The sequence below is a fragment of the Caretta caretta genome, chromosome 16 (assembly GCF_965140235.1).
Source record: "Caretta caretta isolate rCarCar2 chromosome 16, rCarCar1.hap1, whole genome shotgun sequence".
NCBI lineage: Eukaryota > Metazoa > Chordata > Testudines > Cheloniidae > Caretta > Caretta caretta.
This window is the reverse complement of record NC_134221.1, coordinates 14,173,158-14,188,197: the sequence shown is the minus strand read 5'-3', so window position 1 is coordinate 14,188,197 and position 15,040 is coordinate 14,173,158. Positions and strand designations below refer to the sequence as shown.

The window sequence follows — 15,040 nt, the reverse complement described above, 5'->3', positions numbered from 1 at the left end:
TGTATGTTACGCTGTTCCCCTCTTGTGCTTCCTTGGCGTTACGAAGTATATATTCATAGTAAAACAAATACTATGTAAAAAGAAAAGGAGTACTTGTGGCACCTTAGAGACTAACCAATTTATTTGAGCATGAGCTTTCGTGAGCTACAGCTCACTTCATCGGATGCATACCGTGGAAACTGCAGCAGATATTATATACACACAGAGATCATGAAACAATACCTCCTCCCACCCCACTGTCCTGCTGGTAATAGCTTATCTAAAGTGATCATCAAGTTGGGCCATTTCCAGCACAACTCCAGGTTTTCTCACCCTCCACCCCCCTACACACAAACTCACTCTCCAAAGTGACAACTCTCTTCCCATTGTCACTTTGGATGGGCTATTACCAGCAGGAGAGTGAGTTTGTGTGGGGGGGTGGAGGGTGAGAAAACCTGGAGTTGTGCTGGAAATGGCCCAACTTGATGATCACTTTAGATACGCTATTACCAGCAGGACAGTGGGGTGGGAGGAGGTATTGTTTCATGATCTCTGTGTGTATATAATATCTGCTGCAGTTTCCACGGTATGCATCCGATGAAGTGAGCTGTAGCTCACAAAAGCTTATGCTCAAATAAATTGGTTAGTCTCTAAGGTGCCACAAGTCTTCCTTTTCTTTTTGCGAATACAGACTAACACGGCTGTTACTCTGAAACCTGTCAAATACTATGTATTCCTCTTCTCTACCATTCCTTATGCCTCTGTGTATACATCTGTGAACCAGGCAGAATACCACCTCATGCCTCTGTTTGGAGGCAAAGTCCTTTGATGTGCTTGGATAAAAAGGGCTATTAAGGCATGTAACACATGGAGGTGATGCATGCATTGCAGAATCAGCACTTTCCTGGGTGACCTCTTGGCCCCTCCTAACTTTTCCCTGGTACAAGGTTGCCTTCTTAAAGGAGCTCTCTTCCCACCATGCCTTGCTGGAGCTGGCCCTTTAAATTTGGCAGAGCCAAGGAGCTGCAGCCCTAAAGCAGCCATGTTTGATGAGTGGCTGCATCTCCTGCCTTCCTTCCAAGCTGGTGAGTCCCTCTCCTGTTCAGTTTTCTCTTGCTCCTGAGGATGGGTCATTCCCACCAAGTGCATGATGATGTTACCCTAGGAAATAATATTCAATGACCAAGAAGGGCAAATTGGAGCAGGAGCTGGAATCCTGCTGCATGTGCCATTATGTCCCTTGCTGAGCTGGAGATGGTGTGTTGGCAGCCTGGAAGGCCAGAGAGGTTCAGGTAGGGGATGATTGCTCCCACTCGCTGAATGGGGGGGTTGGGGTGGCAACAGGCCTCCCTGGTTCAGTCTGAGTTTTGTGGTTAGGAGTTACCTCCTTGTAAGTGAAGATGAGCTAAAGTATTTATTCCACCCCCGCTTTTTTTTTTTTAGAAAGTGGGGGAGGTGGTGAGGTTCTAAACCATCCTGGGTTTTGCCCTATCTCTGAACCCATTTATCTGATTCCTGTTCTCTTCAACCCTGCCTCTGCCTTTAAAGTGTGTGTACGTGAGGGGAAGAGCTGGATAAAATGGGACCTTGACCTGACCCATTGTTGCTTTTGGGAAGAGGGGGGAGTAGGTGCTAGGATCTATTTTGGGGAGGAAGGGGGTAGGTAGAAAAATCCAGTTTGCAGAGCTGCTAGCTCTTGACTTTCACTGAGAGTCTTGTGATGTTTGTCTCTGATAAAGTCCTCTTTCCTGGAATCATGATGACATGACTCCAGGAATCTTGGCTTTCTTTAAAAAACAAACAGTTCATTTCCTGGCATGAGGGTTACAGAGAGAAACTTGGAAAAGTGAACTGTAAAAACTTGGCCCCAGGGGTGGGGGGTGGGGCACAAGGCAAATAAATTTAAAAAAAACCCAACAGGTTTGTATTATGATTTTTAAATATCATGGGTTTGGAGGGTGCTGACTCCCACTTCTTTTTTTTTTTTAAAGACTTGGGGTTGGCAATGCTGAGTTTGGGTTTATCTGGACCTGTCCCAAGACAGTACCTGTTTGACTGAAGCACTCCACCAACAGGCAGAGCTCTTGTTTTCCTCCTGGCTGCCCTCGCTTGTGGCCAGTCATGGCACTGCCCATGTCCTCTACCCCAGCTAGATGCGAACAGCATCCTAAGGACCCCCTGGATTGGCCCAGTGCAAAGGGAACATGTATATTTGTACTCTCCCTTCCATGGTTTAGGCATGACTCTTCCACAGCAGGCTTTAATAAGGGGGTTGGGGTGGGGCTGGGCTAGGGCAGGGAAGATGGACTGAGCTGTGGTCCCTTCACAACGCCATACCTAAAATACACCCCTTGGCCTAAAGCCAGACCACCGTTAGGAATGAACTGTGGAAAGTGGGGCTATAGTTAAAAACAGAGGTGTACACCATGCCCCCGTGCAGGGAATAAGTATAAACTCCTGCCACTTCACACCTGGATCGACCAGGGGAAGTTGGGGCGTAGGTTGCTAGAAGGCCGGACTGGCGAGCATCCAAGGTATAGGAAACACGGGGTGGGAGCTGTAACGATTTAACAGGTGTAAAGGAGAGAGAAAGATCTAGGTCCCTCTTCATGCGCTGAAGGGAGAGTCATATCGGTGGGGCAAGATGAAGGTGTAGGACTCTGATGGGTAGCTTTGCTGCTTCCTCCACTAGAGCAGACTCCTTAAACAAACCTCAGGGAAGGAAGGGGGATGGGGGAGGGTGTAATGAAAGACACGGGGGAAGGTTCATAAAGAATTAAATTCTACTATGAGCTAAAGCAAAGAAAATTTTTCCCCCCACTCCCTGACCCCTTCAAGGTCAAGTACTCTTTGTCACACACACAAATTCCCTAGGCATAGCATTATTATTACTGGTAGACCGTTCTTACTCTGTCAGTAAATGTAAGGAGATCTTGGAAATTTGACCTCAAATAAGGAGTGACCACACAGAAACACCTGCCTGTTTGCTTTAGAGTCTAGCTCTGAGATCGTTGAGTGTAAAAGGGGAGCTGTGCTGACATGGGCAGAACAGGGTTTGTTTCCGCTGAGGCGTTTTTTGTCTAGTGCAGTGATCATTCCCTTGCCTAGATGAATGTGGAAATGCCAATGCAGGGGTGGAGCAGCTCAGAGCCCTGCAGTGGGACTGGACTCCCGTGGGTATCGCAGAACCTGCTGCCAGAAAAGAAAAAAACCAGAGTGCAGTAATCTGTGGGACGGCACCATAGCTTTTTAAATAAAGGTTTTAATACTTCTGCTTAAGCAAGGGACAGAAAGAGATTTGACATCTATTATAACTGGAGTTAAAGTGTTTTTCTACATGATTTAAGCAAGATTTGTTTTATTTCTTTCGTGGTATAAATTGTGTCTGAATTCCATTTATATCCATAATATATCGTTATATCCATATATTAACGGACTGTTTTGGGGTTTTTCTAGTAGCGTGGGGGAATCTTTCTCTCTTGTGGGATTTGCTGGGTCTCAGGTTTTTGTGGTCGGGAACGGGATAAAAATGCAAGAAACAATGCCCGAGTGGGTATTGCGGAGAGGGATGAGAGTGGAGTTAAAAAAAAAAACAATCCCTTGCAGGGCTCTAGAATAGGTACCAGGTGAGGAAGAAAATCCAACCCAGCAATGTAACCAAAATATAGCCATTGATACACGAAACTGTAACCTTGTGGTAGGGAGACTGTTCCAGGAGGAATCAATGGGAATTCAGTGTCTTCTCTTTCTTCTCACAAGGACCCTGCTGTATCTATATGTCAACTCTCACCCCTTAGTGATGGCTTACTCTGTGTGATGGTACAGCACCCCCCTGTGGTGTCAGCCAGACACGCACACGCAATGTCCAAATCATAGTAATTTATGTCTGTAGGGGTTTTTCGCAGACTGAATAATAAAAATAGCGTACACTTGGCTCTGTGTCTTCATCGGAACTAAACCGAATAGAAACACAAATAAGGTGCTTTGTATGTTCTTGTCTTTTTCTTGTTGTGTTTTCTTTTTAGACTTGCTAGCTCATAAGTCTGCTTCTGTGAAAAGTGATATTTGTATGTTTGTTAATATCACTCTTCACAGCAGAAGGTTTGTTAGCTACCTAGGAGGCAGTGAAAAGTGATATTAACAAACATAAAATATCACTTTTCACAACAGACATACTCAGCCCTGGCAAGCTGGGGGACAAGTTAAGCCTTGGATGGGGAGGTGAGTAGGGAGGCAGTTGGGGGCCCAGGGTCATGGGCTGGATGGGTGAGGGGCCGGAGGAGGCAGCGGGAACCAGGGGTGATAAAAGAGGTGGTGAGCCCTGTGGCTGGGGGACGGAGCCTGCCACTGCACAGCCAAAGCCCAGAGCCTGAATCCCCATGGTCGGAGTCTGCTGCCGTGTGGCTGGAGCCTGTCACCCACCACCCCAGGGTTGAAGCCGGAAACCTGAGCCCCACTGCCCTCAGGAAGATGGGGAACTCATACCGGCTGGCTCCAGAGGGGGGGAGGACCCAGCCCCTGCTAGCAGCCCCGGGGGAGCGACCACTGCATTGCCGCCCTCCCCCCCGATCACCACTCAGGAGGCTGTGGCTGCAAGAAAAGCCCCTGATGGCTGCATGCAGCCACGGTGGCCACATCTGAGAAACACTGAGCTAGACTATCAGCCCTGTTGTTCCGTGCTGATTGGAAACTGGGATGTGTTGATTCCCTCTGAGAAAATTTTGATGAAAACAAAACTTTCATTTCAGCCAAACTTTTGGTGGAAGATTTCTGCTTGTCAGCAGGTCAAACTGAAAACCCCCCTCTGTGATCTTATCTGATTGAAATATGACCATATAGATCATTGTTGCTACCAATATTGTACAAAGGTTGTTGAGTAAGATGTCTATAAAAAGGTTATGATTGGTGGGTTATGATTGTGCTATCTGTATGCATGTATCATTTTTGTATTTAAAGTTATAAGTGTTGGCTCTATACCTGGATTTCAAATGTTGGCTCCTGGGATAACGCCTATGAAATAATCAGCCAGATATGCCATGTAAGGTATCTGCAAAAATGTTATAATTTCCCAGATTTGATAATCTTGTTTATATGTTTGTATCGCCTTTGTATTATGAGTTATAGGTATGTATGTATGTCTGTATTTCAAACTTGGGCTATGCTTCTGGGTGACACCCCCAGAGAGTTTGGCATCAGCACTGCCTAGCCTGCTTGATGGCCCATTAAGGACCCTCAGCTATACAACTGACCCATTGAGAGAAGGCAGATACACTTTATGACTCAGCAAGGCAGACAGGGACATGCCTATGGCGAGAACTCTAAGGCTTCCAAGCCATGTGCTGGGCAGCTTGTGTTTGAAACAAAGGAAGCACAGGCCGCATGGCAAGAGACTATAAAAGACAGCTGCATCTTCTCCATTTTGTCTTCAGTCCTGCTTCTTACCTCTGGAGTAACTTTGCTACAAACTGAAGCTCTGAACAATGGACTGAATGACCCATACCAGTTGTGGATGTACTTCAGAGACTTGACTTAAGCCAGCCGTTTATTCCATCACTGCTACAAGCATGAACCAAGAACTTTGCCATGACTGCATGTAATTGATTCCTTTAACCAATTTTAACTCTCACCTTTCTTTCTTTCTTTTTTATAAATAAACCTTTCGATTTGAGTGAATAAGAATTGGCTGTAGCGTGTCTTTGGGTAAGATCTGTGTGACGAAGTGGGACTGTTCTTAATGTTTCCTCTGAATAGTGTGGGGGTGCCTCAGTTTCCCCATGGCAGTTCTTAAGTATCTAGGGGGTGGGGTAAGGGTGTATGATCACTGCAGAGCCCTAGAGGGCAGGTGTGTGCAGGAGTTTGGACACAGAGAATGGCCGACACCCTGTTTCCTGGCAACTGATGGCCTGGGCCCTTCCCCCCTGCAAGGTGAGAGCTAAAGGGTTGGAGAACAAAGGAATCAGGTGACCACCTGGCCGGGGAAAGGAACAAAGCCCAGAGGAGGAGAGGCTGGAGGGGGTTTTCAGTTTGGGGCTGGCTGGGACATGGAGTGAAGTGCAGACGTGGTTGTCTGGCTCACTGCCCCCCAAAATGGACCCAGCTGAGGGGTCCCGTTCTCTGCACCTGCAAGCTCTGTTTTAGACCATGTTCCTGTCGTCTAATAAACCTTCTGTTTTACTGGCTGGCTGAGAGTCACGTCTGACTGCGAAGTTGGGGTGCAGGTCCCTCTGGCTTCCCTAGGAGCCCCGCCTGAGCGGACTCGCTGTGGGGAAGCGCACGGAGGGGCAGAGGATGCTGAATGCTCCGAGGTCAGACCCAGGAAGGTGGAAGCTGTGTGAGCTGTGTGTCCTGAAGACAGGCTGCTCACAGAAAGGCGACTACCCCAGAGTCCTGACTGGCTTCATGGGGAGCAGTTCCAGAGCATCGCCCAGGGACTCCGTGACAATCTGAAACATTTGCTAACCTGGGAGGTGACGTGTCTGGTTCTTTGGGATTGGTAGAACCTTTTCTTTTATATGATGAAATAAGATTTACAGAAATTTTCATCATATTTGATGTGGGTATCTGGATGGAGGCCTGAGGCTGGATCACTTCAAGGGAACTGTGTTGTTTGAACTTCTGAGTAACCAGTAAGGTAATAAAGAAGCTGTTTTATGCTGGCTTGGTGAATCTAGGTATTGGAATATCCACCAGCTTTATGGGGATTGTCTGCCCCATTCTTTGCAGTTCACCCTAATTGAGTGACCACAGCTGGCTCCCCACGAGGACCCCGGTTACATATCCAAAATTCAGTTTTTGGTCAGAAACAAACAAAAGAAAGCCTTTAAATTTTCATCTGAAAAAATTCCATTTTCTAATGAAAGTAAGCCATGTCCAGGGAAAGCCGGCACTTTCTGGGAAAAGTTTTGTTTTATCAAAAAAAAAAAAAGTCAGAAAAAAAGTATTTCACTAGAAAATGTTTGGCCAGCCCTGGTGGGTGAGGTGTCACCGTCAGTCAGACTAAAATTCCACTGCTAGAGAAATATCCATGTAGCATCTAGCAGACAAAGGCATCCCCAGACTCAATGCCCGAAAGCTGAAACTAGAAACATTTGAACTGGAAATAAGGTGCAAATTTTTAACAGTGAAAGTAGTGACCTGCTGAAACAGTCTGTGCAGGAGTGTACTGGATTCTCCATCTCTTCACGTCTAGACTGGATGTCTTTCTAAACAATGCTCTCATCCAGCCACAAGTTATTGGACCTGATGCAGGAGTTAATGGGCAAAATTCTGTGCCTTGTGTTAGGCAAGTCAGGTCCTTCTGGCCTTAAACGTAGGGATTAGTAACTAAGTGGTTCTGTGAAACTTATAAAAAACTTGACAAGGCAGCCGGTGTTCTGAGACTGCTGCCTGTCATGCTGACTGATAATTGTCTCATTCTTTCTTTGAGCCTCCCCCTCACACACACACCCCTTGTCTGTTTCTACCTGTCTGTCTCTTGTCTTGCGCTTAGATTGCAAGCTCTTTGGGCAGGGATTGTCTTGTTTGTGCTCTCAGAAAGTTTCCCAGAAATGAAGCAACACAGACTCTTAGCAGAAATAGCCAGTGAGTTAATTGAAGGTTGGATCTGACTGACACATGGCCATTCAGGTTGTCCTGCAGCTGCTGTATCTGTACATACGTGCGTAACCGGTAACGGAAATTGGCACAGAGGGTGTTTGGCAGCATCTGGCAGGCTCTGCCTCCTCCAGGCCGAGAGGGATGAAGTGCTGTGGATGATTCTGCAAATGAGCCACCCTCTGGCTTCCTTGGGGAAGAGCCAAACTGGGCATGGGGCAGGGACTGCTTTGGACAACATACCTCTTAGCTCATGGAGACGAGTCGTCAAGCAATGCTGCAAACCCACGAGTCAGGGGATGGTGGACAGAGTTTTATAATTCAGGCTACAGTATAACCTGGGTTATTAGGAGTGGAATGTGGCAGGAGATGTAGCTCGCTTCCCGCATCAGATTCCACCCCACACCCTGTGGGGGGGGTGTGCGCGCTCTCTAGTCCCCCTGCCCTGCCAACTAGGTTATATCTTACCGTTGGAAGGTGCAAAGGCCCTGGCCTTTGGCTCTCCTGTTCTAAAGTTTTCCTCAGTGCACAGGCTTCTCCAGAGAGGACTTGAGAAGAGGTTGATATGACCCAGACTTGATGCTCCTGTGCGGCCATTCCAGAATCTTCACCTCAGCAGAGCAGCAGCAGCGGCCTCCCTGGAGCTACCTGGGGACGTTTGACGGATACTGCGCCCCACTCGTGAAGCTGTGCAGCACGCGGACGCTGTTCGCTCCGAGAGCGAATGGCTGTTTCCCGAGCCGCTCCAGCAGAACCAGGCGACTCCCTCCAACGTTCCCCGTGGCTGAGCATGGACGGTCACTGTGAGAGGAGACTCCAGGAGCTGCCGTGCTGGTGATTGCCAGCTAGTTCCAGTTCTGTGTGCGTGGAGTTGTAACATGGACACTCATCCACTGAGCCCCGGGCGTATCCACCATCTATTCAAAACCTCTCTCCCAGTCCCTGACGGAGCCAGGATTTGAACTGGTGATTTAGCAGTAAAGAGAAAAAAGGCTCCACAGCCTGTTACTGACTTCCTGAGCCATGCGGCTGCTGTAGGAGCTTTATGGCCAGGTGCGAAATGCATGAGGGGAGAGAGAGATTTTTAAACTTGTTTCCTCCTCATGTATAGAGATGGTCCCAGTCCAGCCGCGCTGCATCCAAACTGCCCCCAGCACTGGGATAGTCAAAATCTGGCCCTGAGAATTGTGGCTTGAGTCCTTCTCTGCTGCAGGGCATAGCTCAAAAAATGGGAAAGGGGGGGTGATGCGAAAGCAAGTGTCGGGTCTGCGTCTCCAGGACCCGCACAACGGAGCAGCGTGAAGCCAGACATCGAGCAGCTCCCTGCGTGTTAGAACCATGTGAACACAGTGCGGTTGTGACCTCCCGAAGAGGAGCTCCTGAGGCAGACCGAGGGCTGGGGTGAGAGGCTGTTGCCCTTGCAAGGGGAGAGGAATCATAACCGTATGGGGGATAGTTATGGGCGTTTCCCCCTTCACGTAGTATTAAGGCAGCCATGGCTTTGCCTGCAGTGAACCAATCCTATTCCCTCTGACAAGACTCAGGGCCTTCAACCACCAACCAGCACTTCCTGCCCCATGAAATGTAATGAAATCACTAGGCTTAGGCATAGCCCTGCCATGCTGAGTCCTTCACTTCTGCGCTCCTGGATGTAAGTTTCCATCCCCTCTGGACATCCGCTGTGCCAGGCCTTGAAAGCCTTCTGGCTTGAAGAATTCCAATAAACTAATTGGCAGGCCGGTTGCGGCTCCTTTCATGCCCACTCGACTGTAGCTGAGACCGTGGTGCGTTAGTGGAGGCCACGGGCAGCTCCCAGTCTCTGCAATATGCTTCCGTTCCTTTGAAACGTGGCTCGGCGATGCCTGGTTATTACAGGGGGGCCTACCAGACATTCAGAGTATGTCTACACTGCATCTGGGAGGCGGAGCAAGCCTTCCAGCTGGCGTCTGCAGCCTTGGGGGGATGTCACGCAAGTGCACTAAAAATAGCCACGCAGACGTTGGTTTCCCGCTGTGGCTTGGGCTGTGATGCCTACGCGGCTGTTTTGAGCGCACTGGTGGAAGGCCTGCCAGCGCATGTCTGGGGTATCAACAGGGAGGTTCGTTCCTCAATGCAATGTAGACATCTCCCCAGTACTGTGGCAGAGGCCTCCGAACTGACACACTCAGTAAGGGATTGGAGGCCAGGTGAGAGGGGACACAGAGGGTCAATCCCCAGCCTGAATCACGCACCCTGGGGAAAAGACCCAGGGGCAGCACTAGCATGGAATTAACCAAGCACCTGTGGAAGGGGAACCATTCCCTACTAGGAATCCAACGCATCTAGCGGTTAGAGCAGGGCTTGTGAGATCTGCAGCCTTGCTGCATCAGACTTGCTGTTTTGAGCCTCTGTTTCCCCACTTCTTAGCTGGAGATACTAATACACCCCCACACACACCCCACTTTTGTAAAACACGGAGAGATTCTCAACCGGCGCAAACTATGTGAGCATTCGACAATAATGGTGCAATAGTCAAATAAACCCTTGGTGGGGCTTGAACAGATGAGCGCTGGCTCAATAGGAAGAGGGTGATGCTAAATGGCCCTATTTGTGTTCTTCATCTCATTACTCTTCCTGGCCTGAGAAGTCCAAAGTGCCCTGCCCGGCCATCTTCCAACGCAGTACAGCCTCCAATCCTGCTGTGGGTCGGGCATTGTCCCAGAATCGGCTGTGACAGAGGAGGGAAAGGCTGAATCCTCATTCATACAGCTAGACGCTAAACTACTCAGTAAAATATTTATTTCTCAGTTATTTCATGAGTTGTTTTTACAAAAATTACTCCCCTCCCCAAAAAGAACCCCCCTAAAAACCAAACCAACCCCCCAAACCCTACACAGACATGCAAAAAAACAAAACCAAACCCAAACAACCCCCCCCCACACCCAGATCCTGTTACAAGTAATTGAAATGTACAAATTAAAAGGAAGAGAGCAAGCTTAGATTAGGACAATCCCTAGTTCCTGATATCACTCCACTGGGGCAATTTGTATCTTGTCTCGGTAATGCTTTAATGTCAGCTGACAAATTTGGAGGAGGCTGCCAAGATAGCTGTAAAATTAAGAGCAAATGTTTTCTAATCGAGATTGTGCAAAGAAATATTTATTCCTTTTTTTTAACCTTTAGAGAAACAGCATCTGCAAACTATTAAACCAGTTTATTTTCATGAATGCTCTCAAAAAGGGAGTGACATTTATATCTCTGCGGTTTCGTCTTATACAACAGGAAAGAGCCCCACATTTTCCATGGGAATAAAAGCTCCAAGATTTTCCCTCTTCCCACCCCCCAAGCAAAGTTTCTCATGGTGGGCGTTCTATCTTCAGTGAACCCATGGCTGCATGTCTTGGCTTTCAAAGGCTACCTCCATCCTGCGCTGCTCGGAGATCTTTATTTTGCACCGAACAAACACCGGGGCTGGAAATGTGGAATTCGCTGTTTGGCGGCTTTTCTCGCTGGGGGAAATAGAACATTTCTGCCCTGCGTGGTTATCCCGGCCCTTGGTGCTGTGCTAGTGCCCCTGGTGTTAAAGTGAAATCGGTGCAGCCAGAGCTCCGCTCAAGGCCATGGGCTCCGTTTCCTGCCTCGGGCCCTTCTGCCCGCGCTCGCGCTCCTTCCGGGGAAAGGTTTTCTGCCCTCTTGGCTCATGCTAATGAGCCTTAACCCTGCTTTGATGCTACGTGCCACCGGTTTTGCATGAAGTGTCACGACCGTTCTCTGTGTGCTTGAAATGATCTCTCGCTGAGCGTTTGAAACTGCGCGCTCGTTAGATGACCTTCAAGATGCTGCGTTAAACAGAATGCTGGCAGGTGCTTGCTGGCCAAGAGGCTTCCCTTAAGATAAGGTCCCCTACGTCACAGCAATATGTGTGTGTGTGTGTGTGGGGGGGTAATCGGTGGGGTACCTGATCTGACAAGTATATTTGGTCTCATGGAGACAGATTTTTTTCCTAGGAGATCAGGACCAGATTGTCTATCAGCGGGGGCCATACTTTCAAAGCGTTCAGGGCCCAAAATGCTGGCCAGTTTGGAAAATCTGGAATTGCTTTTTAAAAGAGGGTGGTTCAGGGGTTGGGGTGCCAGCCTGAAGACTTAGGGGACCAAGATTCACTTCACTGCTGTGCTGCAGACTTCCTGCGTGACCGGCTTGTCTACGCACAAAAAAGCTCCTGCTTTAACTACACTGGTACCCCCGAAGCCATCCCCCTCCCGTATCTCTGCTCCCATCACTTCAATGGAGAGGATAACACTTCCCTAGCTCCCAGGGGTGTCGGAAGGGTAAATGGAGTCGAGACGGTGAGGGGCTCAGGTACCATAGCACAAGAATTGAGTGTTGGGATTTAAGTACAGAATCACCAGCGTGGGGGTGGGGGCTGGAGTGGCCAGGGCAACAGCTTCAGAGCTGTCCCCTAGTGCTGTGATTCACATCCATAGCAAGCAGGGCTGTGAACATCTCGGGCCCAGGCACTGTTCTAAGGGGGTGGGTGCTATTGCCTGACCATGATCTCGGGATTGGCTGTGCTGGTTTCTTTAAGAAGTTTGCACTCCCTAGTCCGGTTAAGCTAAACACGCACAAGGTGTCACCACCTTGATTTTGGAAACATCTTTCATCTGTCAGGAAGCAGCTGGGAAGGTACATCGGGCAGGATCCTCCACACTGGACTCCCCAGGCCAGGTGTGGCCCTGCTGGTGCTGCCCAGAGGCCTGGGTCTTCCCGGACCTTGATAGCCGCAGCGAAGGGTCCCCCAGTGGCTAGAGCATTGCTTCGCTCTACTGGGTGGAAAGTAGGATCTGCTCCTATCATGGCTACAGCCGATACAAACCCTGCTGCTGCCTAGCTCGGGGGGACTTGCCCTTAGCTCAGGCTCTAGAGACTTGTGTCTTTTGAAGCAGATGGTCCCGTGCACGAGTCCTGCTGCCAGCTACCATATCAGGCTGCAGCCAAAGACCCATTCCAGAAAAGGCTGCTCCCAAGGGAAGCAGTCAGTGGGGGAGGAAGTAGGTTATCTTTATGGACGACCTAGGCCATCCCCTCAGAAACTCCACAGGTGCCTTTGTCCTGGAGCCTGGTCAGCATCTGTGACCACTGCGAGGGAAGGTGACAAAGGCCTTAAAGAGAGGGGGACTGAATGGGCTGGGGGATTGGGACCAGGAGAGGATCCCGTTTACTTCTAAGGCACAGTTTCAGCCCAGTTTGCAGTGGATACTTTGTCCACACCATAAAACCAGCACCACGCCTGCCCCTATTCGCTCCTATTGTTCACAGGCTCTGCAGAGAGCCAGGGTTGAATGGAGCCTGGAAACTGAGCTCCCTTCTCCTCCTTGGCTGGGAGCCCCAGGAGAGCAGGGTTGAGGCTCAGTGGTGTAGCAGGACCAAGGGAAACTGTACTGCCCATGCTATACCTGTACTTGTGCTTACATTAAGGGGAGCTGTCTGTCCAGCCCCCTACTCTAGTCCCATTCATTAAAGCCCCACCATAAAAAGCTCAGAGAAGGCCCTGGCTGAACAAGACCCCTGAGGCCTCCAGCTGAGGTTCTGCTTGTTCACATCTTGCATTGTAACTGAAAGCCCTGCTTTTGATTTTCAGCTGTTCAGCAGGGAAGAGATTGCTAAGAGGTGGGGTGATGGGGAAAGCCAGCCACTTGCTGCGGAAGGCATCTAATTTACAAGCCCAGGCCATCAACCACATCCAGGGGACGCAGTTCCATAAGAGAGGCAGTGTTTCCGAAGGAGACAGCCTGCCTGGCCATTTGCATAGAGCTTGGACAACGATACACTCAGCTAAAGCCCACAGACTTTCTTTTCCCCCAGGACAGTTCAATGACCCAAGCCCCTTCAGACTTGCTTGTGAATTCATTGACTTAACCACAAAGTGCAGAGCAAATATTAACTTTTGGACAGCTGCAAAGTCCCATCAGCTAGCTGGAGTGAGTTCTCCTGGGCACTCAAACCATCATCTTCGCCTTTAACTAATGGTTAAAAAAAAAAAAGTTGGTAGCATATATCTTACATTGGCATGGGCAGCTGGCTACTTCTAAATGTACAAAGCACAATGCAGGGTTAGGGTAATGAATATATACAGCAGGGGTGGGCAGTCCCGCTTGCAAAAGTCTTTCTCTCTCAAGCATTGCAGTCTGGTGACATAAAAATATATGAGCAAATTTGTCAGCCTTGGAAATGCTGTCGTATAATGTGAGTCGGCTACAAACGCAACGGCTGACCAGTCAAGTTTGAGTGACAACCAAAGAAAAAGGGATGATATAATTGACATAATACAATGTAGTGATCCTCCCAACGAAGACCAGGGTCCCCAGCCTAGGAGGATACTCAGTTGCTCTTTGGCTGTCCAGCTGAGATATTCAAATTGGTCAAATCCTGTAGTCCAAGATTCTTCCCTGTTCGGAATCATATTCATGTTAACTTGGCAAGTCTGTTTATCCTTGACGTGTGTGTGTGTGTGTGTATATATATATATATATATATATACGTATATTTTATTATAGAGTGTGTGGGGAAAGCAACTTTCTTACCAAGTTCACTCCGTCTGTGGCTACAATTACACACCACTTTCCAAAGGGGATTGTGACTTGCTCTTCTGTCAAAAGGGACCAGGAGAAGGGGATGCTGGTGATGCACTCGGCATTGGTTGAGAGTCACTAGGGTTTGGGTTTAGACTGGGACAGGAGCGGCAATCTGGCCTCTTGTGATGGGGAAGATGCTCTCCCGCCGAGGGCAGGCACATTGGTATTTTGTCCCGGTTCTGGGGATGGCAGTCAGTTCACAGTTGGCACCTGGTTCTGATGCATGCTGAACTCTTTGGCTTTGAGGCGTAAGCTGGCGATACTGTTTGCCATGTTCACCCCCTGGGCAGGCGTTGCGGTGCCGCTTGAGCTGTAGGATGGCACGGTGCTGCAGGGGAGAGGAGCAAGGGAAAGGAAAATAGTTTGAGACTCCGGCACAGCCCAGGGCAAGCCTTAGACGCTGACGCTGCAATGCTTTAGTGGAAGAGCACCTCTCTATTTGATTCATTTGGTTTTAAGTTGTCAGGCAGTTGGCTCCTTTCACCAGCTTCTCGGAAACAATCGGCTGAGGCCAATAGTAAGGGTCTGGATGGTTTTACGCTGCTCAGTGAAGGCAGGCAGTTTGTGCAAATCACTTTTAAATGAGATTAAAGTCCCTGCCTCTAGCTTTTAAACTGAATACGTTTGAGATGAGTCCAGGGCAAAACCCTGGATCTAGACCCCTTCCCTACCCACTCTGAACATTATATGGGAATTTCGCTCCAGTCTGTACACTTGATCTCTAGGATTGGCAATGGATTGAGTCAAAAACCCAGAGAGGAACATGTCCTGAAGTCCAGATCTGGATCCGAGCTTTGTAGCACAGGAAAAACCCACTATCTGAGCATTCAATGACAAGAGGAGAATGATGTCTG

The 15,040-nt window shown here is 48.9% G+C and overlaps 1 protein-coding gene across 1 annotated transcript in view; it reads right to left on the bottom strand.

Moving 5' to 3' along the window:
- Nucleotides 1-10,496: 10,496 nt before the first annotated feature.
- PRRX2 (paired related homeobox 2) overlaps nt 10,497-15,040 on the bottom strand; it is a 69,537-nt gene continuing 64,993 nt past the window's right edge. Inside the window, exon 4 of the mRNA XM_048823282.2 lies at nt 10,497-14,514. Coding sequence (XP_048679239.1) covers nt 14,379-14,514 — 136 coding nt within the window. The 3' untranslated portion in view covers nt 10,497-14,378. The remainder of the gene's footprint in view (nt 14,515-15,040) is intronic.